Below are 27971 nucleotides of genomic sequence, written 5' to 3' on the forward strand. Positions count from 1 at the left end.
AGGAATAAAACAAGTGAAGTGTCATTAGTTAGCAACTTTACAGAAATGGATCATATGGCACACTCTGCAGGCAGGGGAGCCTCTTTGCCTCCCCCTTTCAGAATTGCACGAAATGTGGTTTCCCACATCCTGGCTATGCAGATGGGAGGGGGCAGGAGTGCCTTATTTAACAGGCACTCTTCCCTCCAATCAGCCTCTTTCAAGGCTTGCAAACCACCCGACCGCCCTTATAGCTAGTGTGAGCTTTGCTGGTCACTTCTGGGCCTGGAAAGAAATTTTTGACTCGCTTGCTGACTGGCAGTTGTGAGCGGGGATTTTTAACCTATCCCACACTGCTATAGGGTTTGGGGCACTTTACTGGGTGGTTGCTTCAGGTCACACTCGTGGGTAGTGTGGAATGAAGATTGATTGGTGAGTTCCCTGTGGATTACAGGTGAGGTACAGCGTGTCCACGGATTGCGAGATTACGGTTTGGGGGGGGAAGATGTACTGGGGACACTTCTGGGCAAAAGGCCACCAATAGATGGGGGACTAGAGGCCCAGGGGTTATCAGTTCATGGCCCGCCAAGGCTGTGCTGTTGTTGGGACTGCGTGGCCTTAGGGCAGGACACTTGCCCATTGTCATAAAAAGGGGTCCCAGGAGACTTCCGCTGCCAGCAGCATTCTGCACTACAGCAGGCCCCCTTTTAAGTTTTGAATTGGGTTACATATTCAGGAAGTTCTACCATCAATAAAGTTTGGCCCTGTTTCATTCCATCTCTTGAATCTTGCCTCTTCCAGAGTGGGGGGTGGGGGTAAAAATAAATAGTTTTATTATTTTTGGTTTATATATAAGTGAAAAAAAAATTGAAAAATTGAGGGCTAGAGATCTCCTACAGAAGGAATTGGTAGGATTTTTTTGGTTAAAATCACTTACGACTAATAACCTAAATGCTAACATAGATTTTACATGTTTTTTATGAATTACGGGGGCTTGCCTGTATTCCATACTAGTCGGCTACTATTACTTTAGGAGTCACTGTGAAAAAAAGTTTAAGAGCTGCATTGTCTGTGCTTTGAAAACATTTAAAGACAGGTGCAAACTTGTTACCGGAGAGAGTTTTTTTCCCTGGGAAGCTTACTTGGACTGAAGTTTGTGAGTATATAATAAAAATAGCAATGATTTGAATTAAGTATTCCATTGAAGGTGCATGGAATGCAAATTTTCTATACTTCAGATTCCTTGTTGGTACTACTGTGTACTAGTGCCTAGATAAAGAAAATGGAAACCAAGTTTATATACAAGCATCTTGGTCAGCAGCAATGGACAGTTTGTTGCCAAGGCAAAACTTGCTTCTGAAGAAAAGTGGTGAGAATTTCAATAAAACTCAAGGAAACTTTAAGCACAACAAGTATGGAGTATATGAAGTAAGGACCTCTGTGAATATATTTAGCATTTCTTATGAACAATTTTCTAGGCTTCCCAGTATTGTGCTTAGTAAGTTAACACAGATTGTTTTTATATTGTTAGGATCTCCATTATAAACACAATGCAATAATTCATGAGTAGGCAAGCTGAAACCCTCTAGATGTTCTGGACTACAATTCTCACAATCCTCAATTTCTTACCATACTGGCTGAAGCTGATGAGAACAGTACTCCAAAGTCTCTGGACAGGGCTTATCACTGTATTAGTTTAATACAATGGACAGTTCATCATCACAAAACTCAGTATTCAACCATATACGCATGAAGTTAGGATTGAGGCATTAACTTTATGGCAAGGGAAGAAATAGCAGCAGTTCTATCTTTCTTACAAGGCAAATTCCTGTACAAAGGCAATTGCACAGTTGTTTCCCCAACAGTGGGGCATTTAAGGAAAAGGATAGTGATCATTCTCAATAGCCCAAGAATCTTTGCTCTGATTAGAGTAAACAACATTTAGGGAGTGGACACTGTCTTCCATTGAAGGGTTTCTGGTTTAAACAATGAAATTACTTGAGCACCAATGCATATCTTCTTTGTCTAAGCTACTTTTATTATTGAATAATTCCCATGACAAATTTCATCCAGTGTAATATCTACAAGGACATTAGTCCCCAGAAAGATTAGGACCACACACACCAGAAAGTCCTACAAAGAACCCAAGGTACATTATGGATAGTTTCTTTAGAAAGATAAGGGTGTGTGGAAAATCCATCTGAATAGAGATGCTAAGGAACATCAGCAATTAGGGGAACACTCACCATAATATCTCCCTTTAGTAGCTGAGGTGGTTCAACTGCAATGCAAACTCTGCTTTGATTTTTTGGCCCCATGCTACTTCAGGATGAAGAAAGAAAAGAAAAATCAGATGAGCAGAACTGTTTCAGAAGATCGACAGAGATAGCATTCGTATCCAATAAATGAAAAGAGTTCAGAGCCAAACTATATTTTTAAAAAAGAGTTACATAGTACAGATCCCTTGCAATAGTAGGTGCGGAAATGAAATATTTAAAATGCTTTACCACCAACAATTAAAAAGCCCTCTATGCACAGAGAAAACGAACTCCTTAAAGAGAAAATTTATAATTTATTTACCTCCTTCATACAGCAGTTTTCAACATACACCGTATGTTTTGGTATAAGAAGATTCAAAGAAGTGGTTGATATAATATACACTCTAAAACAGTGCAATGTTTGTAAGAGTTATGACATACAGCATCTATGAATGGCTAGGTTTCCACAATAAAGACACATTTGGGACTGGAGTGTACTTACTATACTCCTGATGTATAAACTGGTTGCATGGCCTGGTATAACTTTAGAAAGGGCTGACAACCTGAGAAAAATACAATAATGGATGTTTTAAGAAATGAAACATTCAAAATAATACTAGGAGAATTGTATGCAAGCTATGGTTATTCTCAACAGTGGAATTGCATTTACTATAGGAACACAAAACAAGCCTTGTTTAATTAGAACAAAGTTTGAGCCAGTCTAGCATTCTGTTCTTAGAATGGCCAACCAAAGGTCTATAGGAAGCTCACAATCAAAACATATGCTCAAGACATACAACTGCTAAAACAGTCACCATAAATTCCTATTATGAAGGGGATCTATCCAGAAAAGGAAGGAAGGGAGGGAGGGAGGGAAAAAGTTACATGACAAACTAAGGTACTAATTGAGATCAGTGGAAACAAAGAACATCATTTTATAACTGAATTCCACACAAACTACATATTTCTAGTATATATGTGTGTGACTTTATACAATATCCCATATTGTAAAATGGCAGTCTGACATATGGGGAGGAATAATCTTTTCTAAAATTATACATTAATTATTTTTTCATAATTATTTATTAAGTAGTTTATTAATTAATAATTCATTTATTAGGTATTTTTAAAAATAATTTAATGTTATTTCTGTTATGTGCTATCAAGCTGCTTCCAACTTACAGTGACCCCACTAGGTTTTGAAAATACTCAAGATATTCAACGAGGAGTTTACCATGGTTAACCCAGCCTCTGTGAGTTACCATAGCTTACGTAACTTGAAAAACTTTACAGAACACTGACAACATTTGTGTGTTCCATTTAATATGTTTTCTTTTAACGATACCAATCTGAGTCTTAAAGTCAAGGAGGACCAAATTCAATCTCTGTTTGGAACAGGACATTCCATTTGTCAGTTGGCTTCCCAAATCAATCCAGCACAATCTGAAGAGTTATAAGTTGCCTCAGTTATCTGTGATACCAGCATTGAATGCTGTTTGTTTGTATTACACAAAGATTCTCAAATACACAAATAATTTGTGATTGTAAGTGTTGAGCAAAAGAGAGGATTTGGATTTTCTGAAACCAAGTAGGGTTTAACCTACTAGGCTGGTTTATTAATTCTGATCTGATCAGAAAAAACTCTCCTTCCATTCTTGAAACTGCAGTATTTTATCCAGAAAGTATAAGTCTGGATGAGCCAGAATCACAGAAAAGGAGAAAATAGAGGGTTCCCAAAAGTTTCACTTATATTACTGACAAGGTGTCTAAATTTTTGTTGATTGCTATGAGAACTCAAGAGGAAATGTTGAAATTACCCTGAAATAACATTTTATATACTACATATAGGAGTTTTTCTCTGTATGTTCTGTATGTTTTTTTTAATAATCTTGCTGCTCTGTGACCATAATAAAGATTGATGATGATGCTTTTGCTTCAATTAACTTTTTCATGAGTCCTATCTTGCCTAACAATGATAAATAGGTGATCTTCCAGCTTTTTAGCTTTAATCTTATCCACTGGACTTAATAAATTGATGATTTAACATACATTTACCCAGTATCACCACATCTATCCCCCCTTTGTGTGTGTGTGTGTGTGTGTGTGTGTGTGTGTGTGTGTGTGTCTTGTTGAAATAAATAACTAGGTGTAAATGTGACTGCAGACAGAATAATAAACGCACCTCCGTCAACATCAAAATTTGGAATTTCATGTAGGATAACATAATGCAAGAAAAGAGGATTTGTGTTCATTTTGACAGATCCAGACAGAAGGCCACTCAGAAATTGCACATACCTAAAAGGAAAAACAAGTTAATTAACACAAACACAAACTATGAGGAAAGTTCTTCTTATAGTTTATTTTGAGGAAAGCAAAAAAGAATGGTGACAGTTTCACCCATAACACTCTATTATGAGTGAATAATCTATATTATGCTATTTAAAAATCTGTCAAGGGATGGTCATGTGGATCATAAGTGATAAGGAGCCACAAAGACCATCAGTTTTGAAAAAAAAGGGGGGGACAGATTGCTACATAACTATCTTATGGAAAGTAGCAGGATACATTAAGGCCGCCTTCATATATGCAGGAAAAAATGGGAATGTGTCTTTCCAGAGCAATCCCACATTGATGGAATGAACAATGCAGTCATATGGCATGGTTGAATTCAAGGTCCACTCCCATGTAATAAGGGCCCTTATTACTGGGTCAGAAAGACCAGACATTAGACCATATAATGTGGGACTGAATGCAACATGCTGGATACAAATATAAACATCTGTAGGTGCTGTATCCTTAAAAACAACAATGATGACCCTAAAATTTTATATATTTAGCACTCACAGAGATTTTCTCCCAGTTCACTCAAAGAAATGTAAGTGAATGGCAGTGTCAGAACATGTAGTGTGAAACATTTTGCCACATCTGGTCTCCATGACTACAATAAATGCAGTGGAGGCAAATTCAATTCCAAGGTCTTCTGGTTCTCACGGAAGTTTGTTTGTGAATCAGAAAGGCTGTTAGAAATAGCTTAGACTGTAGAAACTATACGAAAACAGCCATTAAGAACATTTTCATCTGTTCAGTCACCCAGTGCCACTCATCTGTGCTCTTTGAAATGAAATTTACAAACATCACACACAACGAGAAACTTTTAATAATGCTATCCTTATTTGCAGACTTAGAGCTGAATGGGAAAGTTGTTCTCCCGAGCTAAATATTTATCAGATTGTAAAGCCTCAGGAGAATGAGTTGTTTTTTTTCCTTGTCAATAGCAGCTGCAAAGGTCTCCAGAGAAACAAAGCAGCTTACTGGGAAAAATTTTTATCCAGCAAGAGACAAACATGTATGCCTGACCTGGCTTTGTGCAAAAAAAAAAAAAAAACACCTGTTTTCTCAATTGCTGGCAGGGCCTTCATTCTTTAAACAAGTCCTGAAATTGCTGTATGCTTTTTCTTAAAAGCGATAGGTAACTAGGTTTCAAAATCAAGCTGTTGGGCTGATCTCTTTCTCTTTTTCCCATCATTTAGTGTGGGTATAAAACTGCAAGTCAGTTGTCCAAAGATGCTTCTTCTTCTAATCTGTTATTCAAAGGCACACTAATTTAATCCTTTTCAAGTTATAGCCCCTCAAGGCCTGTTAGCTTTCTGATAACCCATGGCAACTACCTCTATGAAGTTCATGTTTCCTATAGTTATCTGAAGTGCTAAGTTCAGTACTAAAGGCTAAAAGGCTAGATTGAAATTCTCCTCAGCAACATGTCAATTTTGCATAGAATTTCTTTTTTTTCTTCACTATGTGTCTCTGCATGCAATCTGACATAGTAGACATGTATTTGCCTGAGCAGCAAGAATTTGACCAAATATAAACCCAAAAGACATTAACCATCTGTTGAACTTTATTTAAAAGTCATTTTAAACTGAGATTTACCACAAGGCAATGGTTATGAATCCCTAGCATTACAGACTTATTTAGGAGGAACAAAAGGAGACAAAAGGAGGGAATGTTGTGATAATGCATAGACTGATAAGAAAGTCAGTTGGACCAATCGAGGGTGAAGATGGATCAGTGAACAGAATCAGAAAATCAAAGATCAGAGTTCTTTAAGAAGCACACTGAGCAAAAAGTGAACTAGAAAACTCAGAGCTAATGGAAAGACTATCAGACTGGCACAGTCTTATGAATATGAAGAATTAGCTCTGGAAGTCGGCAAGGATCTGATGTTTTAGAACATGTTGAAGGGCAGGAAAAATAGCACAATTTAATAATTTCTTCTAGTGTGCTCAACTGCCTAGGGCCACTTCTTCAGAAGAGGAGAAAGACAGTTGCTTTAAAAATGAAATACATATTACATTTCCCGCATTAGGCCACAGTTACACCAAGGAAATGTTACCCACTTCTAACAACATTTTCCATACCTTTCTCGTAATGCATCGTGGTCATGTGGTATATATACTTCGATGAGCATTCCAATGTCTTTTAATGTTACTGATTCATTTTCTTCCATTTGAATTGTTATGGTCAGTTACACCATGTTAATGAATTTACTTCAAAAAAAATTATCAACAGGATCATACACACATGCCACACTGCTAAGAAATATATCAAATTGTCACCAGAACAAAAAACAAGAATTGAACCATAGTTACACTGCTAGCCAGTAAAATGAATTGCTAATCACTGTGTGTCATGTGACTGGAAATTTCTGCTATGATCTAACCTGGGCATAAGTAGGGAAAAAATTCCACTGTGTAATCATGCCCTCAGATATATGTAAATGATAATAAACTAAGCTGATATGATTCTGTTGCCAAACACCCCCAAATTCTAGTGAGAAATACAACCATACCTTTATCTTTTAAAAGCTCTTATTCACAATACACATGTGCTTGCTTTATGTGAATCTAAAGAAAAAGAAACACTATCAATAAAAGAAGGATGGTGGAAGAAGTGTTGAAAGAATAGAGAACTCAGGAAATAGCTCTGTTTGCAGTGAAGGGGAACCAGGTATGGTATTTGTCTACACAACAATAAAAATTTTAAAAAAACAGATTAAAATACCTTTTCTGGGATGGTTGCATTAAAGCAGAAACTTTATCATCAAAGAATTTCTTCATAGCGAATCTGTCTAGGGCTTGATCTGCACTGTTGTGTGAGAAAAAGAAAATACAAAACATTGTGCGGAGTAACCTTGCAAACAGAGTTTATAATACTGTGAACTCTGCCAAACAACAACAACAAAAATGTTCTGTGGTAATTGGCAAATGCATTGAGTTCCAAATCTGATGGGACATGAATATTCTAACATGGACATATTTGCAATAGTTGCCTTGGGGAACATTTTAATTGGGAAAACGACTGATAAACAAATTAAGACACCACAACTTTTTTTTTTACTCATCCCATCATTATAATTCTGTCCCTTTCATACAGATTATGAGTCTGATAACATATGAATTTTGCCTTTGAAAGAGCAGTTACTTGCTGCATTTAAAAATTAAAAACATCTTGCTACATATGTAATCTGACCTTTTTAAAACTTAATGATATTCATGTAAAAAAATTTTCTTGAGCATAAGAAAAATCCACCCCACCTCTGATATGAGCCATCCTTCTGACATTGGTTCTGGAATGAACTAAAATTAAAATCATAGCACAGTATTCTATGTAGGCTCGTCATATTCTTACACCTTACCCTCTTGATTTTTAACAGGTGTATGGTCAAAACAGATTAGCAAATGCATACTCTTCCCTGTAATACCACTGCATGAAACAAATTGAGCTTTATCTGCCGATCTTCTATTCTCTCATGGAAATATGAAAGTCACAGGAGCATATTTTGAGCCAATTTTAGGGTGCTTTTCAGGGCAAATAAAAATTAAGGGGATAGTGAATTGCCTGTGAATACCTACGGAAGCAATGTTTAATCAAAAGAGGTGTGGACTGAATCAGTCCTCTTGGCTGGGAGACAAAGGGGTCTTGTGTATAAGATGAGCAGTTGTTCATCCCATTGTTCCCAAGTGGGGTCAGGGTGGTGGGCCAGGACCTATAGGGGCCTTCTCCTGCTCCTCCACTGTATTGCCCCAGGAGGCTTTATTGATCTAAATATTAACTGCTTTAAAAATGCATTTTATGTTTATGTGGCTACTATAAATGATTTCTAAGTCATCAAGACACAACCTGATTGAAGGCAGCCTAAGAAGTTGTCAAAAAAACCCCATTAATCATCCTATCTCATCACTTTGTCCTTAAAATATATGGAAGAAGTATACATGGTTCATCTTACCTTGCAGATGCATTTGTGAAGTGCATATATGATGATATCACTACTCCCATTCTTCCTTTCCCACCCTGTAAAGAGAAAAGCAAACTGCATTTTATTTTCTCCGTTTACTCCTATAATGATAAGTTAAGACACCTCTGAGATTCACTTGTAACCACTTCTTAGAACTGCATGGTTTTCATTACAAATTATTTTTAAATATCTACACAAAACTATAAATACCCAGTGTGGTGTAGTGGATAGAGAGGCAGACTAGGACTCAGGAGATCTAGGTTGATAACTCCACTCAGCCATGAAAACTCACTGAGAGTATAGAACTGGTAAAGCCATTCCTTAAATATCTCACCTTGAAAGCCCTATTAGGTTTGCAAATCCTAAAATCTTAATTTTAGAACTTCAGAGCTGGAAGGTACGCTGTGAATTATCAAGTCCAGTCCCTATCAAGGAGGCAGAGCGGGGAATTGAGCCCCCAATCTCTGGTTCTGCAGCCAGGTATCTATACCATTGAGTTATCCAGACCTCATGTTATATATTTAATAACATTTTGAATCACAGAAAACACTGATTAAATGCAGTCATTGCTGCTAAGAAGTGTAGTTATTAGAAGGAACTAAGTAGTGATACTTGTTGGAATACATCTCTTTTTCAAAGCACACATATATATTTAGTACACCATGACAGAAATGGCAGACATCTAGTCTTTTCTTAGAATAAAGGAGAAAAGAAATGAAGAAACATTCTGACACAGTGCTACTGAAACTGTGTTTGATTTTCTTTGTTAATAGTTTTGTGTGTTATTGTTATGTGCCATCAAGTCAGAACCAACAAATAGTGACCCTAACAGGTCTTTTAAAGTAAATGAGGTATTTAAGTAGTTTCACTAGTTCCACAGCCCCCAACAGGTTTTCATGGCTGAGTGGAGATTCAAACCAAGTCTCTTAAATTCTAGTCCATTACTGTATCCATATGTACACCACAATACAAAATACTGATAAGTAACTCCCACTAGACCAGGGGTCTCAAGCATATGGCCTGGGGGCCATTTGCGGCCCGCTGGATGATAGTTTATGGCCCCTGACTTGCCTGCCCCCCCAAAGTGCCCACGCGTCCTCTGCTGTCAAGAACACCTGTGGGGCCCCCGCCCCATTCTGTTTAATTTTGCAGGTACCGGTGGGGGCTTTTCTCCTTTGGCAAGGAGAATTCTGTGAGGGTTTTTTAAAAAAATATGTCTTGCCCTCCTCCCCACCCCGCTAGGCGGTTGCCAGTGCTCCCTCCTTTCTCCACTTCGTCCTGCTGCTGCTGCAGCTGCTGGTAGTGAAGAAGGAGCTGGAGGGTTTCGTGGCTGGCAACGAGGGTTCACACGCCCCTCCTCCTCCTCAGAGTCCCAGCCGGGCTAAGGAAAATCCTGGGTGGTTTCCTCGGGCTCTTGCTCCGCTTGGCGGAAAATCTGATGTGGCCCAGCCTCACCCAGATTCTGCCTCCAGCGGCCCCCAGGTAAACTGAGTTTGAGACCCCTGCACTAGACATAGATTGTTGCAGAATTACTCAGAAAATGTATCTGACAAGAATGGGGTGGGACGCCTGCAGCTGCTTGAAAATGAATTTTTAAAATGGCTAAAAACCCAAAATGATGGCGTTAAAGAGCTATTTAAAATATAACTTCCCATACCAAACATAAGCTCCTTGGCCATTACAAAACTTGTTCAGAAGGTTTTTTAAAGAAATATTTTCTTCAAACTATGTGTTTTTTTTAAAAAAAATCTAAAGGTAGAACTCAATTGTGGAGCTCATGATCACATGCAGAATGACAGGGTTTCATCCTATGCTGAGTTTCGCCTAATTAAGATTGTAATCCATTATATATAAACAGGCCCATAACCCAGCTGAGATCATAATAATCTATCAGCTATATAATGCATTGACTCCACACAGAGACTATGCAAGCAACTGCAAATGGCTTGAACAGTTGCAATGTCCTTTTCTCCAGTAATATAGGTGGGCAAAGAGTGGGTTTAGTAAAATATTTATTTCCTCATCCACTCATTGGAGCTGAAGGCGTATTTTAAGTAATACCTACAATCTGAGAATCAACCCACAATAGATACCAGAGGATTTCTGATTATAATGTGGTGAGTAAAATGGAAATATCTGTTCACTCACTCGACAATGAATCACCACCACATGCTGAGAGTTGCAGTTCAGCCAGGATTCCATAGCCTTGCAAATGGTGCATATCTTATTAAGTGGTGGGGCATGAAGGTCAGGCCAGCCGACGTCGAAAATCTGGAGCAAGGGGAGTTGTATACAGGTTTAGAAAAGTAGGCTTTTCAGGGAGTGGGTTTCCAAAGGTCTTCACATGATGGCTTGTCAATGTTCCAGAGAGTCCCGTCTGGCTACCCTAAAAGCTCCTCCTTCTAAACCACAATGCATGCTTTTTTCAAGAAGTTGGTGCCAAAAGGGAACATCTGCCAATTGCTCTTTTGTTTGTACAGAACTTGGTTGGACTATCTTTAAAATAATCCAAATAAAATACTTCAATCAATACAAAAAAATTCCTGAAAAGTTAGATGGTTTATTTATGTTTTGCACCACTAACACTATGGTATGGCGTAAGTGAGGTGTGTCATGAGGGATACATTTCACATTCTATACAACTCCAAAAGATTATGCAAGCCCCCACATTTCCTGTCTCAAACATGACAAACAAAAGACTCCTATATTTAGAGGGGCATGACTTACAGTTGGGTTGGCATGCCTTTTTATGGTACCAGAAAGCCAAAACTCACAGGTACTCTCAAAACCATTATATTAGAAATTCATTGTACATAGTCTGGGAAGAAATAAAAATGAAAATGTACACAAAAATACCAGGATGGATTTCACCTATAGAAGCATTCATACACCCCAATCTTCTGAACTTCTGATCCCCAAACAATGTAAAGTATCTGGGACCCTTTTTTATATACATGTATTGACAGGTGTGGTAGGAAAGGCAAAGGCCATCCTTCTTACCTATCGTATGTCTGTGAATAATTTATTAATTTGATGGGCATGAAAATTCAAAATCAGTTGTGAAGGAGGTCAAATTGGCCACGTATTGTTCAATATATATGGATTCCACTCCTGATGTGAGTCACTTTGACCAGTTAATCTTTACACTGATACAGTGGTGAACCACTAGAAAGATTTCTGCAATCTGTCGTTAGCTGGTACAATAAGACCACAATATAGATATTAAAGACTGTTGCAGTCAGGCATATGACAATGCTAGTAATATGTCTGGAAAATATAAAGGAGTGGAGACATGCATTCAGAATATCAATCCACCAGCAGAATATACACCAAGTACTGCTCATTCTTTGAATCTGGTTGGACAACAAGCTGTTAATGTCTGTCCATGTGCTGTTAAAAACAATTCTATGGTTCACAACTTCAATTTTTTCTCTTCTTTGCCTCATTGTTGGTCTTTGCTTCTAGAACATCTGAAACCAAATGAAAAAGGACAGGTTCTTTTCTTGAAGCAGCTAGAAGACCCTCACTGGCCTAGCCATGCTAATGCTGATGAAGCTTTAAAAGTCAAGTGCTGCAACATTACTGGATGTCTTCAAAATACATGTAGGAAATGATCCAGATGAAAATTATGACACATATCTACTGATTTCACTTTCTTAAAAAATGAATAAATTGGAAAAAAATCTTCATCTACATCATATGGAGCAGAATTTTAAATCGGTTTAATAAAACAAGTGTCTGTTTGCAATCAAGGAAGCTTGCACTTGGGCACTACAACCACCATGCTTGATTCACTTGTGAAATATCTTTAAAGTTTCAGAAATGAATTTCAAGCTGTGGGAAAAACAGCTAAGACTATCCTGCCTGATAATGAGTATGAAAGCTATAACAGAAAGCACATTTTTTAAAAAAACCAGATTGAAGATATTTTTCTAGAAAGAAGCAGAAGTTTTCAAATTTAAACTTATAATATAATTATTGACACACTTGTCAACTGTCAGCATGAAAGAGGGGAACAAAATTCTTCAATAAACAGCAAGTTTGGCTTTTGGGATGACTTGGCTTTCTATCAGTTGAACAATTAAGAAAACATGCATTTACTCTACAACAAGCTTATGAGGAGGATTTGGAAAACACATTTACAGATGAAGTTGTTGCTTTCTAAAGTTTACTACAATGCTGTCTTCCCAGCAGCAACAGCAAAGAGGACAAAGAGCATCAAAACAGTGCATACTATAGCAAATTCTTGCAATAAAGAAACATCATCTCAGTCTATCCAAATGTCAATATTGCCTTTCATCTCTACCTGACATTACAAATTTCTGTGGCTGAAGGAGAGTGTTCCTTGAAGCACTATGGGGCAGTATATAAGCAACACACTTTCCTTTTCTTTTCAAAACAGAAGCTTATAAAATCAGTGTTATACTCTTCAATGCAAGAACGGCTTAAAAGATTAACAAAAATATCAATTGAGAGTGACTTTTTGAAGAAACTTGATTTTGAAGACATAATTAGTGAATTTACAAAACAGAAAGCAAGAAAAAATGAACATGTTATTTTCTATTTGAAAACTTATAATATTGCATTTAATCTATTTGTGGTAAGGGCAGTCCTACTAAAAACAATCTTCCTTGCACCTTGTGCAGTGCACTTCTCTGCTTGATTTCTCCAGATTGCCTGGATTCAACATAATATTGTATCCCTGTTGGATTCCCAATTGCATTTTGAGCAGCAAACTGACATGTACGAAGTGTTTATTTTAGCACTGTAATGGGAGGTAGCACTTTAGTCCTTTGGCACCAACACTCATTTCTATTGCAGGTTTTTCTTTGGATACACTTTTTGTTTTCTAGTACTGAAGGCTTACTCCTGGTCATAAGCTTTTCCTTGCTATGTTGTTCATTTGTTTTCCTAAACATTGTTCACTTTTTTACTGTTACCAAGATTACCTTAGCGAGTCAGTCTTATTTTTCGCACCATAAGACGCACTTTTCCCCCACAAAACGGGGGTGGAAAGTCTGTGCGTCTTATAGAGCGAAGAAAACAGATTATATTTTCCTGTTTTCTTCTCCTAAAAAATTGGTGCGTCTTATGGAAAGGTGCGTCTTATGGAGCGAAAAATACGGGTATGTTATATTATATTGTTCATGATATGTGACCTATTTAGGTGGGAGGTAAGGGAGGAGGAAATGGTAGCATCTTTGCTCAGGGTCCACCAGAGCCTTAAATCAGCCCTGCACATGGCCTTTGCAAAGAAAAGTTAGTTTAATTGTTTTTATACTGCTGAATTTTACTTAAATAAAATTTCAAAGCATTTTAAAGTTCCATGTGAAATCCACTTCATTTCTTTTAATGCTGTAAGCCACCTTGGATACTTTAGGATAGGGGTCCCCAAACTACAGCCTGCGAGCCACATCTGGCCTGCCTTGCCTTTGTATCTGGCCCAGTGTGTGGGTGGGCGGGCCGGCTAGCAGGTACATGGGGGGGGGAAGAGTGCAGGGCACATGTGTCTTTCTTCATCATTCAAAGATATGGAACATATATTATGTGGACCTCCCTCTGAAAAGTTGAAGACCCCTGGTCTACATCTTATTAACATTCCTGAGGAGTCTGGGGATCGTGTCCACTCTTTCTTCCAAGCAGGGTCCTGAATAGTCTTTGCATTTCCTCTTTAAAGGCCAAGGGCAGCCCCGTAGCACCATATTGAAAGTTGTCATAGGCAAGCACAGTTCTCTTCTTGGGCTTTCTTTCCCCCCCCACCTCCCATGTCTTTTCCTTAATTAACAGAGAGCAGCCGTGCAGTGTGATCGGGGACTGGAATCATGGGACTCGCGTCAAACAGTTCTGTAAGGGGTAAGAGTCTGCAGGGGGAGGCTGTCACCTCTGTGCAAGTGAGGGTGGGTGTGTGGAACATGGGACTCCTCCTTGTTTCTGTGAGAACAAAGGAACTGGTGACTGCTGCCAGGGAGAAAACAACAGGTTTCTGGATTTCCGTTGTATAACCCAGGAGATCACCTTCATACCTGTACTGACAGACATCAAAGGAGTGCAGGGAGCGCTCGAGGCCGCTGGAGGGCAACAGGAAAAAAGTAGGTAAAACAATGGGCTGCCTGATGTGGAAGTTGGATGCCATGTTGGGGAGGAATGAGACATCTGCATAGAGAGTGACCTTATGAGGATGAAACTGGAGGAAATGAGGATCTATGTTCAGCCGAGCCAATTCACTTGCTTGATGAACTGAAGTCATGGCAACCAGGAATACAGTCTTGAGAGACAAGAGTCTTTCAGATGTTGTAGCTAGAGACTGAAAGGGGGGGGAGAGAATGAGGTGATGTAAAACCACTGAGGGGTGGTGGTGGCTGAAGTGATGATCAGATATTCAGGATTCCCTTGAGAAATTGTTTAAGTGTGGAAGAGTGAGGAGCTGGCAGAGTCTGGAGGTTGGTATGCTGTTATAGTGTATACTTTGAGACTAGAGATTTCTCACTTGAGTAAGTGGAATAGGAATGCCAAGACAGTATCTAGTGTCGTTGGAATGGTAGGAAAGTCATGCAACTGCACTAATTTAGAGAAGGTAGTCCACTTATAAGAGTACAGCTGGTTCATTGATGCTTTCCAAGCCTGCACCAAAACTTGGGCTATGGAGGGAAAATCCTCCATGCTGTGAGGTATCATGTCTGCAGCTCTGGGTGGGATATCCTCCTTTGATTTTGTGTCAAGAGATTTGGCAGTGATGGAAGGTGGAGGAAGTTGCTTGCCAGGGCATCAGGGTGGTGAACTACAGTTACCTGGGCCACCAGGGGGCTATCAGGATTGCATCTTGTCAGACTTTGACAATGGTCCACTGAAGGAGCAGCATCAGGGGAAAGAGATACAACAGGCTGGGCAACAAGATGGCCAGGAAGGTGTCTCCTAGAGACCTGGGGCCAAAGCCTGCTCTGGAGCAGTATTTGCCACATTTTGTATTGCTGGCAGTGGCAAAAACTGGAGCGCTCCAGTGTTGGCAGAGGTGGAGAAACACTGAGCTATCAAGGGACCACTCGTGGTTTCGGGTGTGGAGCTTGCTCAAGGTGTTGTCCTCTGTGGAGACATGGATGACCATTAGATATATATGGAGTTCATAGCACCACTCTCACAGGTGGATCGCAAGATAAAGGAAGGAGAAGGAGTGAATGCCTCCATGCTTGTTGATGCAGAATAGGACTGTGTTGTTGTTGGTGACCTGTATGCCTCATCCCACCAGTAGGGTTTTGAACACCCAGAAAGCCTTGATGATAGCAAGCAGCTCTAGATAGTTGATACAGAGCTGGCATTCCATAAGAGACCAGAGGCCATAGATTGTGAGGCTGTTGCAGTGTGCCCCCCAGACAGTAAGGCTGGCATCTGTAGTGATCTGTATAGAGGGTTGAAGGGCTCTGAAGGGCCTGCCAATGAGCAAATTGTGTGTGGTGTTCCATCAGGCAAGTTGCGCTGCCAGTTTCTCTATTACTCTGAAGGGTTTGGCAACGTAGTCAACAAATGGGTTGAACAGAGTCAGATACCATGCTTGCAGTGACTCCATTTTCAGTTGGGTGTGTTGGATGACCAAGGTCATGGAGGCCATAAGTCTAAGCATGTTGGGCTCAGTAGACTGTGACAACGGCCCAGAGTCGGAAATGGTTCAGGAGTGTGTGAACTTTCTTTGCCCTCTCCTCTGGACGAACAGGCATGCCATGAGTCCAGGGCACTCCTAAGTAGAAAACAATCTAGGAGGGGCCAGGATGGATTTGGATACACTGACTGTGAGTCCCAGATCCACCAAGAGAGACAGGGTAAGCTGGACATTGTGTAGAGCCTTTGTATGAGAGTAAGCAACGAGTAACCAATGTATGAGAATATGGTGATTGTGAAGACACAGATGTGCAGCTACAGGTACCATATATTTCATGAAGACCCTCAGGGTAGTGGAGAAGCCAAGGGGCAGGATCTTGAACTTGCAGGTGGAGTCTCCAAATGTGAATGGAGATCCAAGGTAGATCAAAGACTGCCATCCCTTTTGGGTATGGTGAAGTAAAGGGAGTAGAATCCCGGGTGGTCATCTGTTAGAGTGATAGGTCGATTACATCCTTATCTAATAGGGATCGGCACAAGAGATGATGCTGTTGTCCTTACAGATGATTGTAGAGCGTGACATGCTTTGGGTAGTGATATCAAGACTGGTTATACTGCGATGCTGGTAGCTCCTGTCTCAGGACAGCCTGAGGTGGGTTGGCATCATACTGGCCAATACCCACAGTATGGGGTACTCTTGTGAGGTGGCAGAGTTCAACTATGATAGAAGATGTCAAGAGTTCTGAGTAGAGAACGAACATCCCAAGGACCTGGGGCTCAAGTACACTGATTGGATAATCACTGTGTCCTCAGCCCAGGTAGTTCCCCATTCAGGCAACTGTCTGAATGCAGGGGACGGCGCATGGCTTGATAATGGAAGAGGAGTTTCATCATCCCAATGGGGAATCCAAACAGACCATCTCCTGCTCCATAATCGGTGGTGGCAGGTTAGTCAGCCGAGGGTGTTGGGGCATGTTTAGACTTGTAACCGAGCACATCCGAGGATAACTTCTTCTTAGCTGTTTTAGGAGAATAGGCAGAAGTTGAGGCTGATTTTGAAGTCAATCCCAGTTTCGAAGCTGATGCTGAGGATTTAAGTTTAGGAGGCCGATTTGGACTTTGCTTTTGTCTGAGGCAGCCTTGACAGTAGCGAAGCAGAGGGTAGTTCAACTAGTAGAGTCATGAGGTTGAGGCATTGGTTTAAAGTCCATCATTAATGGCTGAGGGAGCTCAAGTGAGCATTTAAAAAAAATCACTTTTGTTGGAGTTTCAGCTTGGTGAGGTTTTTGCAAGCCTGGCAAAAGGAAGGTTAGTGCATGTCTCCAAAACAGAAAAGACACTGTTCGTGACCATTGGAGAGAGGAATCTTGTTGAGGCAAGAGTTGTACCTCTTCAGGAGGCATGTAGGGGCCATAAAATGGGGGAGGGGCGAGGGAAGGGGAGGATTTATCAATCCAGTGCCATTTCCAAACTAACTCCTTCTCTATTCTTTCCCTCTTTCTCTTTAGAACTCACAAGGAAGATTGCAGATGGAGAATAAACTCAAAGAAAAAGAATGGCAAATGAAACTGTTCATTGAGAGATGAGACCTCAGCAGCAGCAAAAAGAAATGGAGGCACTTGCCAGTATGGGTTGGCCGCGTGTACTAAGGGGGTGGTCCTGGCGAATGTGAGCTAAAGCTCTAGAAGATTCGGAAAACCTCTATGCAAGACCAGAACAACCCTATTGTGTGTATTCACAGAGACCACTAAGAACTGTTCTTTACACATGGGCTTTATATATTTGTACAGAGAGGAAAACAGCTGAATGGAATCTACAGCCCAGGCAAATACGTGACCTAGGCCACATAAATATAATGACAAGTAAATATACTTTGGCTAAGCATTTCAGAACTGAGGAGCAATCTCAGTCTGCATGCATTCAAATTACTTTAAAAAATTCTAGCTGTAATGTATTTTTAATATGAAATATAATAAATACCTTTGGATTAAGCTTTGTAAGGTCATATCTTTTCTCGGAGAGGTTCAATACCTGTTCGAAAGGAAAATAGCATTTTAAGTATCACATGTGTTTTAATCACTACATTCAATACACTTCATAACAAAGCATTAGTGTAAATACTGAACAAGATGGAAGAATTTCAATATATTTCACAAAGACAAAGTGCAAAAAAAAGTATGGGTACTGCTAGATCTGCCTTTACAAAAGATATCCAGGCATGATCCAAGAGAAACCAAGCTCTTTTGAAAAGACCAACTAATTTTAATGACAGAAGTATAAAAATGCTTCACTTTCTCTTGTTTTAAAACTCATGGACTTGCAAGTGCTTCTCTTTGACAGGGCAGTAAATAAATGTATCCAGTGAGTACATTTTTTTTCCTTTCCTTGAGTCTTTGGCACACAGCTTTCCTTGTTGTACAAAGTACCACAAGATAAGAAACCAAATTACTAAAGATTTCATTTATTAAATACTGTATTGCAAGGTGACTGCAGGTGACGTGTCAAAAACATAAACTGAATTATAGAGTTATGTATTTCTTGATTTATTATTCTGGCAAGTGAAGTTTGACAAGGTTCTTAGAATCCACTAATGTTCAGGAAATGCACTTAGCTTCCCAACAGCAAATCATACATTTTTTTCTTGTTGTTACATGCTACCAAGTCACCTTCATCTTGTGGTGACTTTATGAATGAGCAATTGCCAAAATGTCTTGCCCACAACAGCCCTGCTCAGCTTTTCTAAACTCAAGCCTGTCAATCCATCTTACAATGGTTCTTCCTCTTTTCCTTCTGCCTTCAATTTTTCCTAGCATTATTGTCTTTTCCAGAGAATCCCAAATGTGCCCAAAATATGACACTCTTAGTTTTATCATTTTTGCCTCCAGAGAGAGTTCAGACTTGACTTGCTCTATAAGTCACTTCTGCATCTATCTGGCAGTCCAAGGTATCAGTAAAGCTCTTCTCCAGCACTATATTCCAAACAAATGAATTTTTCCCTGTCACCTTGCTTTACTGTCCAGCTTTTACACCTGTACAGTTCCCTCGCTATGGGAAACAACGGAACAAAAAAACCCAATGAAACACATTAAACTTGGTTTAATGCATTCCAATGGGCCCCAAAACTCACCGTTGGGCGAAGCTCCTCCATGGGGGGGCCATTTTCGCGCCCTCGGTAAGCGAGGGCATGACGCGAAAAGTTCCGGCGGCCATTTTGGAATCGCCGATCAGCTGTTCTGCACAGCTTCGCTATGTGAAAATCGTTAAGCGAACCGCTTAACGATCATCGCACAGCGAAAAAACCCCATAGGGGCCATCGCTGAGCGAATGCTCCAGCGATGGCCTGGACCCCCTCGCTATGCGAATTCATTGCTCAATGGAGCGATCGCTAAGCGAGGCACCACTGTACATATTCATCGTGAATACAGTAGGTGTGGATGATCTTGTTATTGGTCTCCTCAGCAAAGTATAAATCCCGAAAGTCCATCCTGTACAGTCTTGAGAATCAAAGATTTTTCCTTTAAAAAAAGAATGTTTTAACTGGGCAGTGCAGATGCAAGTAGGAGGAAATGAAGCAGGAGCAAATGTGTTACATGAAACAATGCTTTGCTTCTTCACAGTAACATCAGGATAAGTCAGGAATCCTAGCATACTGTCATTTATGAGCCCTGCCATTCTGACAATGTCTTGCTCTTTAATAAAACGAGATATGAGGGAAACAAAACTTTGCAGGGCCCCATATAGGAAATTTTCTTTAAAATATGTACTTCCAGAATAAGTAGCCATGCAAGAGCAGTCTGAGTGCCTTGTGGCAATCCTGGCATTCACCACTACCTTATAATTGGTGATTTTAACAGCCACAAGAATCTCTGGTCACATCAACAGGTTTAACTAGACAAGAGACCATTGACAGGTTTAGCAAAGAGGAGGGGAACAAAAATATATAGTTACTGAAGAGTTACCGAAGAGGAACATAACAAGCTTATTGCTGTTTTTCCACTACGTAGTGGAAAAAAATGTCTACGTTGCTGAAAAAAAGGTGCTACTGACAGTGTTGAAGTCAGTGGTATAGGCAGTGCCAGCAGCAAACTGTAGCCTCTATCAGCAGCCAGCTATTTAGTTTCAGGAAAGGAAGTGCCAAGATAGTTATAGTTCTGGAGAACACAGAAAGCATTGGAAGAGAGTCACCTAAGAAGTAAATGGGGCTTTATAGAGATAGGGGCTTTTCACTTCAACTGTCAGAAAAACATTCCAATTCCTCTTGAATATTTTTGTATTGGGATAAAGCAAATGCATTCTATATGCTTGGATGCTTTCAATGGGCAAAATCCTATTGCTCAGCATAGTAAATGGCACTAAAGTAGCCCACTGTATCAACAGGAATTTGGTGAGTCAACTTCTCCAAACATTCCTTTCATTCAACTAGGCTTACTTTAGTTTTAAGGTTAACATAGTAAGTCACAGTCAGGATATGCCTATTTGAATCAATGGAACTTACAGAGATGTTAACTCAAACCCCCAATGATTCAATAGGGCAATTTACTATGGCAAGCAGCAAGATTTTGAGCAATATATTCCCCAAATGGCCATGGAGTATTACAGACAGTGCAATGTACTGCTCTGGACTATCTCCTTATCACATTTGGAAACCTCAAAATTTAACAAATAAGAAAATTACAATAGAATAACAGAATAATTGAGTTGGAAGGGACCTACAAGGGCACTGAGGCCTACCTCCTGCTCAGTGCAGGAAACCAAGTCAAAGTAGATCTGACAGATGGATGTTCAATTTTCTTTGAATGCCTCCAGCACTGGAGCTCTTATCACCTCCCCAAGTTAGTTGGTTCCATTGTTATACTGTTCTAACAGCTAAGAGTTTGCCCTCAGCAGGCATTGAGCCATATGGCAGCGAAGTACAGTTTGTCCCCAGCAGGCAATGAGGCATATGGCAGCAAAGCAGAGTTTGCCCTCAGTGGGTAATAAGGCGTGGGGCAGCGAACTAGAGTTTGTCTTCACCTCAGTGGATGCCGTACTGTCCCTTCAATGCTGCCTGGAGACTGTATTGGAATGGATGCAGTCGAATGGGTTGAGGCTGAACCTGGACAAGATGGAAGTCTTGAGGGTGGGCGGTCCTTCCACCAGCGGTATAGGCAACTCCCTTTCTTTTGGGGTGACAACCCTTGCCGCAAAGAGTGAGGTCCGCAGCTTGGGGGTACATCTGGACCCAGCGCTTATCATGGAAACCCAGGTGGCATCCGTGGTCTGCTCCGCCTATTTCCATCTATGGCGGATTGCCCAGCTGTGACCCTATCTTGATTGGGGGGCCCTCACTACTCTAGTCCACGCACTCGTAATCTCAAGATTAGACCATTGTAATGCACTCTACATGGGGCTACCTTTGAGGCTGACGCAGAAACTTCAGATGGTCCAGAATGCAGCAGCCAGGCTTCTTAGTGGGGTGAGAAAACACCAACATATCTCCCCCCTCTCTGGCTGCTTTGCACTGGTTGCCCGTCCATTTCCGCGTTGACTTCAAAGTGTTAATGATTACATATAAAGCCCTATACAGTTTGGGACCTCAATACCTGGCAGATCATCTTCTCCTGCCCATATCTACCCGAATCACCCGTCACAGCCAGCAGGAATGGCTGAGGGGCCTGACGTGGAGGGAGGCACGGAAGGAAGAAACAGGAAATCGGGCCTTCTCAACGGTGGCCCCTCGGCTGTGGAACACCTACCCTACCGAAATTCGGCTGGCACCCTCGCTGGGCATTTTCAAAAGCCAGCTGAAAACTTGGCTATTCAAGCAGGCCTTCCCTTCAGTCAATTAAGTCATTCTTATTTCTTATTTATCTTCTTTTGATTCTTGCCATCTTGGGACTGTTTGCTTTAAATTAATTGTTAAAAATGTAAATTTACGATATTATATTTTATATTGTTTTGTTTTTTAATGTAAAACTGTTATATTTTAAATTGTTTTTATCTTGTATGTTGTGAGCCGCCCAGAGTAGACTATGTCTAGATGGGAGGCATATAAATAAATAAATAAATAAATAAATAAATAAATAAATAAATAAATAAATAAATAAATAAATAAATAGATAGATAGATAGATAGATAAATAGATAAATAGATAAATAAATAAATAAATAAATAAGTAAGTAAGTAAGTAAGTAAGTAAGTAAGTAAGTAAGTAAGTAAATAAATAAGTAAATAAGTAAATAAGTAAATAAGTAAATAAGTAAATATATTCAACAGCATCACAGTCATTTTGGCAGAGGTCTTCTCTAGGCAGTTGACATCATGACCAAGATGAGGTCTTGGGGGTGTTTGAGTGGCTCATGGTTTCTGCCTGGCAGGCAGGATCCCCCAAGATGTCAGCTTCGGGCATCTCAGTACCAATATGATTCTCACGATATAGCGTGGGGAGAGACATTAGCGGAGGCAGGCTTCCTTTTCACATTGGTGGTGTAGTGGCAGAAATTTGCCACATGGATAAGTGATAGCGGGAGGCATTTGCCATCAAGATGGGATATGAATACAAAAAGAACTAATTATGTATCTAAAATGTTGTGTTTTGGGCTCCCAGGTCAGGTACACCCCTGCCATGTTGGCATTCAATGCTTCCAGGTAGGATACAGCCCTGCCACTGAGGCAAAACTTGGCCCGAGGAGGCTGGAATTGGCTGCTGGGCTTGAGCACTTGGCCCAAGGAGGCTAGGATCAGCAGCAGGACTTGTTTCTGAACCTGACCTGAAGAGGCTGGAATTGGCCGCAGGACTTGGTCAGAACCTGGCCCAAGGAGGCTGGAATCAGTGGCTGGACCTCTGACGTTAGCTTGAGAAGACTAAGAGGCATGTTTACAGACTGGCAGACAAGTAGGCAAGCATTTTTTCAGAAGGACTGGCAGGTGGGCAGGCAGGTGGGCACATGAGCTGGCAGACAGATGTTATAGAGCCACTGTGCCTCACGCAGGCTGGCATGCAGATTTCAATGTGATTTTGTAAACCTTCCTGTTTTTACCACACCATTTACAGCTCTGTGATGCCCAGTATGAAAAGCTAGCTTTAGTTTTGTGATTTTTTTTGTGATCTAACAAAGTTATTAACCAATTTTGCCTTAGGATTATATTCAAGGAGTAACTTAGCACTGTCACCCATCAGTGGGTTTCCATAGCCAAGCAGAAATTTGAACCTTGGTCTCCAAAGTCCTAAGCTCACCTTGTATTCACTATACCACACTGGCTCTAAAATCACACTTACAAATATAAGTATATTCAATCTAAACATGTAGACTTTTGCATGGAGCAGCACAGACTGCATGAATCCTTACCAGGTAATTGTCACCATGCTTGGATTTAAGCATTTGAGTTACATCCTGAAGGTTACGCAGATAGGCTTCCTCTGAACAGCTGGCTGGGAAGGACACAGCAATGATTCGCTCAGTGATGTAAATCAGGTCCAGTTCATAACCTTCCTCCATAATGTGATCCAAGTCTACACTTCTGTAGAAGACCAGACATGATAGATTTGAAAGGAAGAAGGGAAAAAGAAAACTAATGAGCAGGAATTGCCATTTCAAAATAGCAAGAAGATCAGAAATAGTCATCCTTAACTAACTAAAACAGATCAGGGAATTTTTACCATTCCAGACTCATCCAAATACCAGTTCACCAGCCCATTTTGTTCATAAATAAAAGAAAATATATTCAGCTACCTTGGCAGTCACTCAACAGAATTTCACCATTCTTTTCCATACACAAATCAGCAAGACCCAGTAAGCATAATTAAGTGAGGAAATTATAGGTTTTCTTCCTCTGCCATTAAAAATGTTTAATATACTAAAAAGAGCACAAAGATTAAACAGAAAGATAACCAGTTGGCAGAGGGTTTGTGCCAACTTGCCCACAAAGGGATTTGGGGGCAGGGAAAGTATAGCACAATCAATGAATTTTTTTTTATCATTTTACCCTAGCACTCAGAATTAATATATTTTGACCTTTACTGGCAGTTAGGATTCTTCTGAACCTGACCTTCAATGAGAACCAAAGTACAGTATCACTTTCCCAGGAACTTTGTGCGGCAATTAGGTGAAATTCTTTGTTTTAAAAAAACTTACTTAAATGGCTTGTCACGACAGTTAGATAGCCTTTTCAAAAAACTACCAGAATTCTGCAACAAAAACAAAGAGGCAATGAGCAATGTTGCAACTATACCGCAAAACATACAGGTACTTAACAATGTATTTATTTTTTTACTGGGACCTCACTGAGTGCCAGTGTGCCATTGTGCAGACATTATCCAGTACAGTGGGGTCTTGACTTAAGAACGGCTTGAGTTAAGAACATTTTGACTTAAGAACCACTCTCATAGGAAAATATTGACTTGACTTACATACTTAGATTTTAGTTAAGAACTGAAAAGAACCACGTGGGAGGCAGGGAAAGTGCAAAAATTGAACTTTCAGTTAACTGTTGGCCAGTGAAAAGGGTGTCTGTCTGCTTCCTCGCTCCTCCCAGCGTTTAGAGAGTGGATTGGGAGACAGTCTTCAGACTGCCTGGTACTGTACTGCCTGGACTGTATTTTCCCTGCCTTCCCTGAACCTTTCTTGACCTAAGAAAAAAAAAGAAACAAAATATCCCCCCTAGTGGTCGAAAGCGGAATAGCAGCTTCCCATTAGTTTCTATGGACGGAAAAGAGCAGATACGGATCAAATGGTTTTCTATGCATTCCTATGGGAAATGCAGATTTGACCTGCAAACTTTTTGACTTGAGAACCGCCTTCCAATACGGATTAAGTTCTCAAGTCAAGACCCCACTGTATCTGGCTTTCAAGGTCTATACTGAAGGTGTATTCAGGGGAGAAGGGGGACATGAACTACTTGCAAAATCCTGACGCCCTACAGATCTTTACCATACTATGTGGAAGACCAAATCATGCACTGATTAAAACTGATGGCCTGAATTAAAGTTTTGAAGCTGGTTAATTAGGCCATTGTCCCTAAATCCTCCAATAACCTTTAAAACAACTCCTCAAAAGCTCTTCTTCATAATCTTCCCTTGCCCTAGTTATTTTCAAACAAACCATCAAACAAACAGTTTGCTGTCCTCTGAAGATGCCGGCCACAGAGACTGGCGAAACGTTAGGAAGAACCACCTTCAGAACACGGCCAAGAAGCCCGAAAAACCCACAACAACCAAATCATCTTAGTTTGTTTCCGCATCCATAACAGGAAAATAGAAACAAAGAAAAACAAAAGCATTTTGGCAGATGAACTGGATAATAATCCATGACAAATTACACCAAAATAAATCTGTTTATCCTAAAGGACCCAAAGCTGGCAGACAGAAGTTTAACTGTAATGGAAATGCAAGAGATCCAGCACACAAATGGTCCATGAGTGGCCATTAAGGATCACTACTTGTTGGAGGCTATTTGACAGCATATAACAATAATGAATTCTTTTGCACAGAGACTGACCCATTTGTCCAATATAAAATGTTGTGCGGCATTGCAAGAAAAAATAGCACATTTATTGGAAGATAAATGAATGTATAAAACTGTAATGTTTTGTATCTCCTTATTACATCCATTAATTTTGTTTTCTGTAAAGGAGCATATGACTTTTTTTTATAAAGTTGGAATGTGGGACTGCAGCACCCTTATAAAGTTATCAGCCTGTTACTCTTATAGAATCATACTCTTCCATTATACTGGACTTACATCAAGAATTTTTTTGTCACTTTGAGTGTGCCATCTGCTTGTGTATGCTTGAATGTATTATTTATTTTATTTATATTTATTTATTGGACTTATATACCGCCCCATAGCGCTACAAGCACTCTCCGGGCCGTTTACAATTTTTTAATTATACAGGCTACACATTGCCCCCCCCCCCCAGCAAGCTGGGTACTCATTTTACCGACCTCGGAAGGATGGAAGGCTGAGTCAACCTTGAGTCGGCTACCTGGGATTTGAACCCCAGGTCGTAAGCACAGTTTTAGCTGCAGTACAGCGTTTTAACCACTGCGCCCCCTTTAAATTTCTGTCTGTCTTCCCCAAGCACAGTTAATGACCCTTAATGGCTGTTGATTGGCCATCTATAGTATGAGGAAGAAGGCTAGACTCCAGGTCTCAGAAGAAGAATTTATGAAAGCTTATGCCAAATCTTAAAAGTACCATAAAATTATTTGTTGTTCTCGATGCAATAGACTAACACATCTGCAAAAATAGTTTGACTCTGTGTCCCTCTGGATCAAACTCATTAAGTTCTTTTTGGTTCAGACAACTCCTCTCCCCTCAAACCAGTCCCATTTGCTTCAAGATAGGTATGAATCCAGCAGTACACCACTGGCATGCTCTGTCTCTCTATTTTCCTTCTTTTCCCCCCTTTTCTTTTTTATTTAGTTCAGCTCTCCATTACAGCACAAAAATTTAGCTAAGCACTTTGCTGGGAATAAAAGTACAGTACTATCTCAGGGTGATTGTTTTTGGAAATTCTGGCACCCAGGAAAGAGAGAAGGCTGGATAAGAATATGGGAGGCATGTTCCACAAATGGCCCTGCATGTGCTACAGTCGGTGCACAATGGTGGCAAAGGCCATAAGACAAAGACTGAAAAACATTGTAATGCTAACAGTTCTGTTATTTAGATAATACAACGTGCTACTCATATTTTGAGACAGAAAAGAATAAGTTTCCTGCCTCTCAATTAATATACTTCTCATTTCAGAAAAGCTGCAAATCCTTTAAAAAAATAATGTTTTTAAGTAGCACCTTTTTAACCATTTATAATTTGTCATTTTATTCATTTCAAGAACTACCAATTATTTATTTAGCTAGACATTTTAAACCAGAATTCAGGTTTCCTTCCAATTTTTTTGCCATTATGATTCTGTCTACCATCAAAGGATCTATTAATGCAACAAGATTTCCTGAGAATATTGTCCTCTAAGCAAAACATTTCTAAAGTATCAAGGCAGATAAATGAACAGAAAACCCCACAACTGAATGAAAAAGGAGCTTAAGAAAAGGTGCAGGCTGAGATAGCTTTTAAGTCTCTGCCAATATCAACTCAACAAAGTTTACCTTCTCTCCCTTTTATGGGACAGAGGCCTTGCCTCTTGCTTTCATTGTTCTCCCAGCAGCTGTTCATTAGGACTTTGTGCTGCTGGCAAGTACAGGTGAAGGACAGTTGCTTTACTAATAACACATCACAGACATTACTTATCATTATTTCAGCAGTGAGGCGGCTGTGGAACTATACTCATTAGGGTCCAAAATAAGAGCTCAGGGAGACATAAATATTCCAGTGTTTTAGCCAACATATGGACAGGACTCTGCATCTTCACACCATTACTTCCCAAAGCTATGTAACATTAATGACGCCCTCCCATTATGTCCAAACCATAAATCAAAACAAATTAGAATCTTAAACGTCCAACCTGTATTTAGCAGCATTAGTAACAATAGTCTAGCTTGGACATAATGGCAGACTGGTTAATATAAGAAATCTTAAGTCACTGAGATGAAGTGGAAATGGGGCATCAAACATATGGAACATACAGTGGTACCTCGCTTAACGATTGCCTCGTTTAGCGATGAATTCGCATAATGATGGGGTTTTTTAGAAAATAATATGCACCATTTAACGATGTTTCCTATGGGTGATTTTTGCTTAGCGAAGTTTGGGACCATGCTTCACATAGCGAATGCATTTTTAGGTCCCCTGCTTCACATAACGATGTTTGTTTTTTCATTTTAAAAAGTGTCTTAAAATGGTCAAAATGGTTCTAAATGCTTGGACGCAGCAGAGCACCTTCTAAAATGGGTGCAAACTTAATTTGGCTTTGAT

The 27971-nt window shown here is 40.0% G+C and overlaps 1 protein-coding gene across 8 annotated transcripts in view; it reads right to left on the bottom strand.

Moving 5' to 3' along the window:
- Positions 1–27971, bottom strand: part of TNS3 (tensin 3) — a 301059-nt gene that overhangs the window by 112737 nt on the left and 160351 nt on the right. For 6 of the 8 annotated variants that reach the window (XM_020811227.3, XM_020811229.3, XM_078377582.1 and 3 more), the window contains 9 exons: positions 24237–24289; positions 23451–23622; positions 18103–18153; positions 10681–10803; positions 8524–8588; positions 7299–7382; positions 4420–4532; positions 2740–2800; positions 2226–2301 (listed from right to left, as the gene is read on the bottom strand). In XM_020811227.3, the coding sequence (XP_020666886.3) occupies positions 2226–2301; positions 2740–2800; positions 4420–4532; positions 7299–7382; positions 8524–8588; positions 10681–10803; positions 18103–18153; positions 23451–23622; positions 24237–24289 (798 nt within the window). The remainder of the gene's footprint in view (positions 1–2225; positions 2302–2739; positions 2801–4419; positions 4533–7298; positions 7383–8523; positions 8589–10680; positions 10804–18102; positions 18154–23450; positions 23623–24236; positions 24290–27971) is intronic. The other 2 variants (XM_078377581.1, XM_020811228.3) reach the window with 1 other exon arrangement.

The sequence above is a fragment of the Pogona vitticeps genome, chromosome 6 (genome assembly GCF_051106095.1).
Source record: "Pogona vitticeps strain Pit_001003342236 chromosome 6, PviZW2.1, whole genome shotgun sequence".
NCBI lineage: Eukaryota > Metazoa > Chordata > Lepidosauria > Squamata > Agamidae > Pogona > Pogona vitticeps.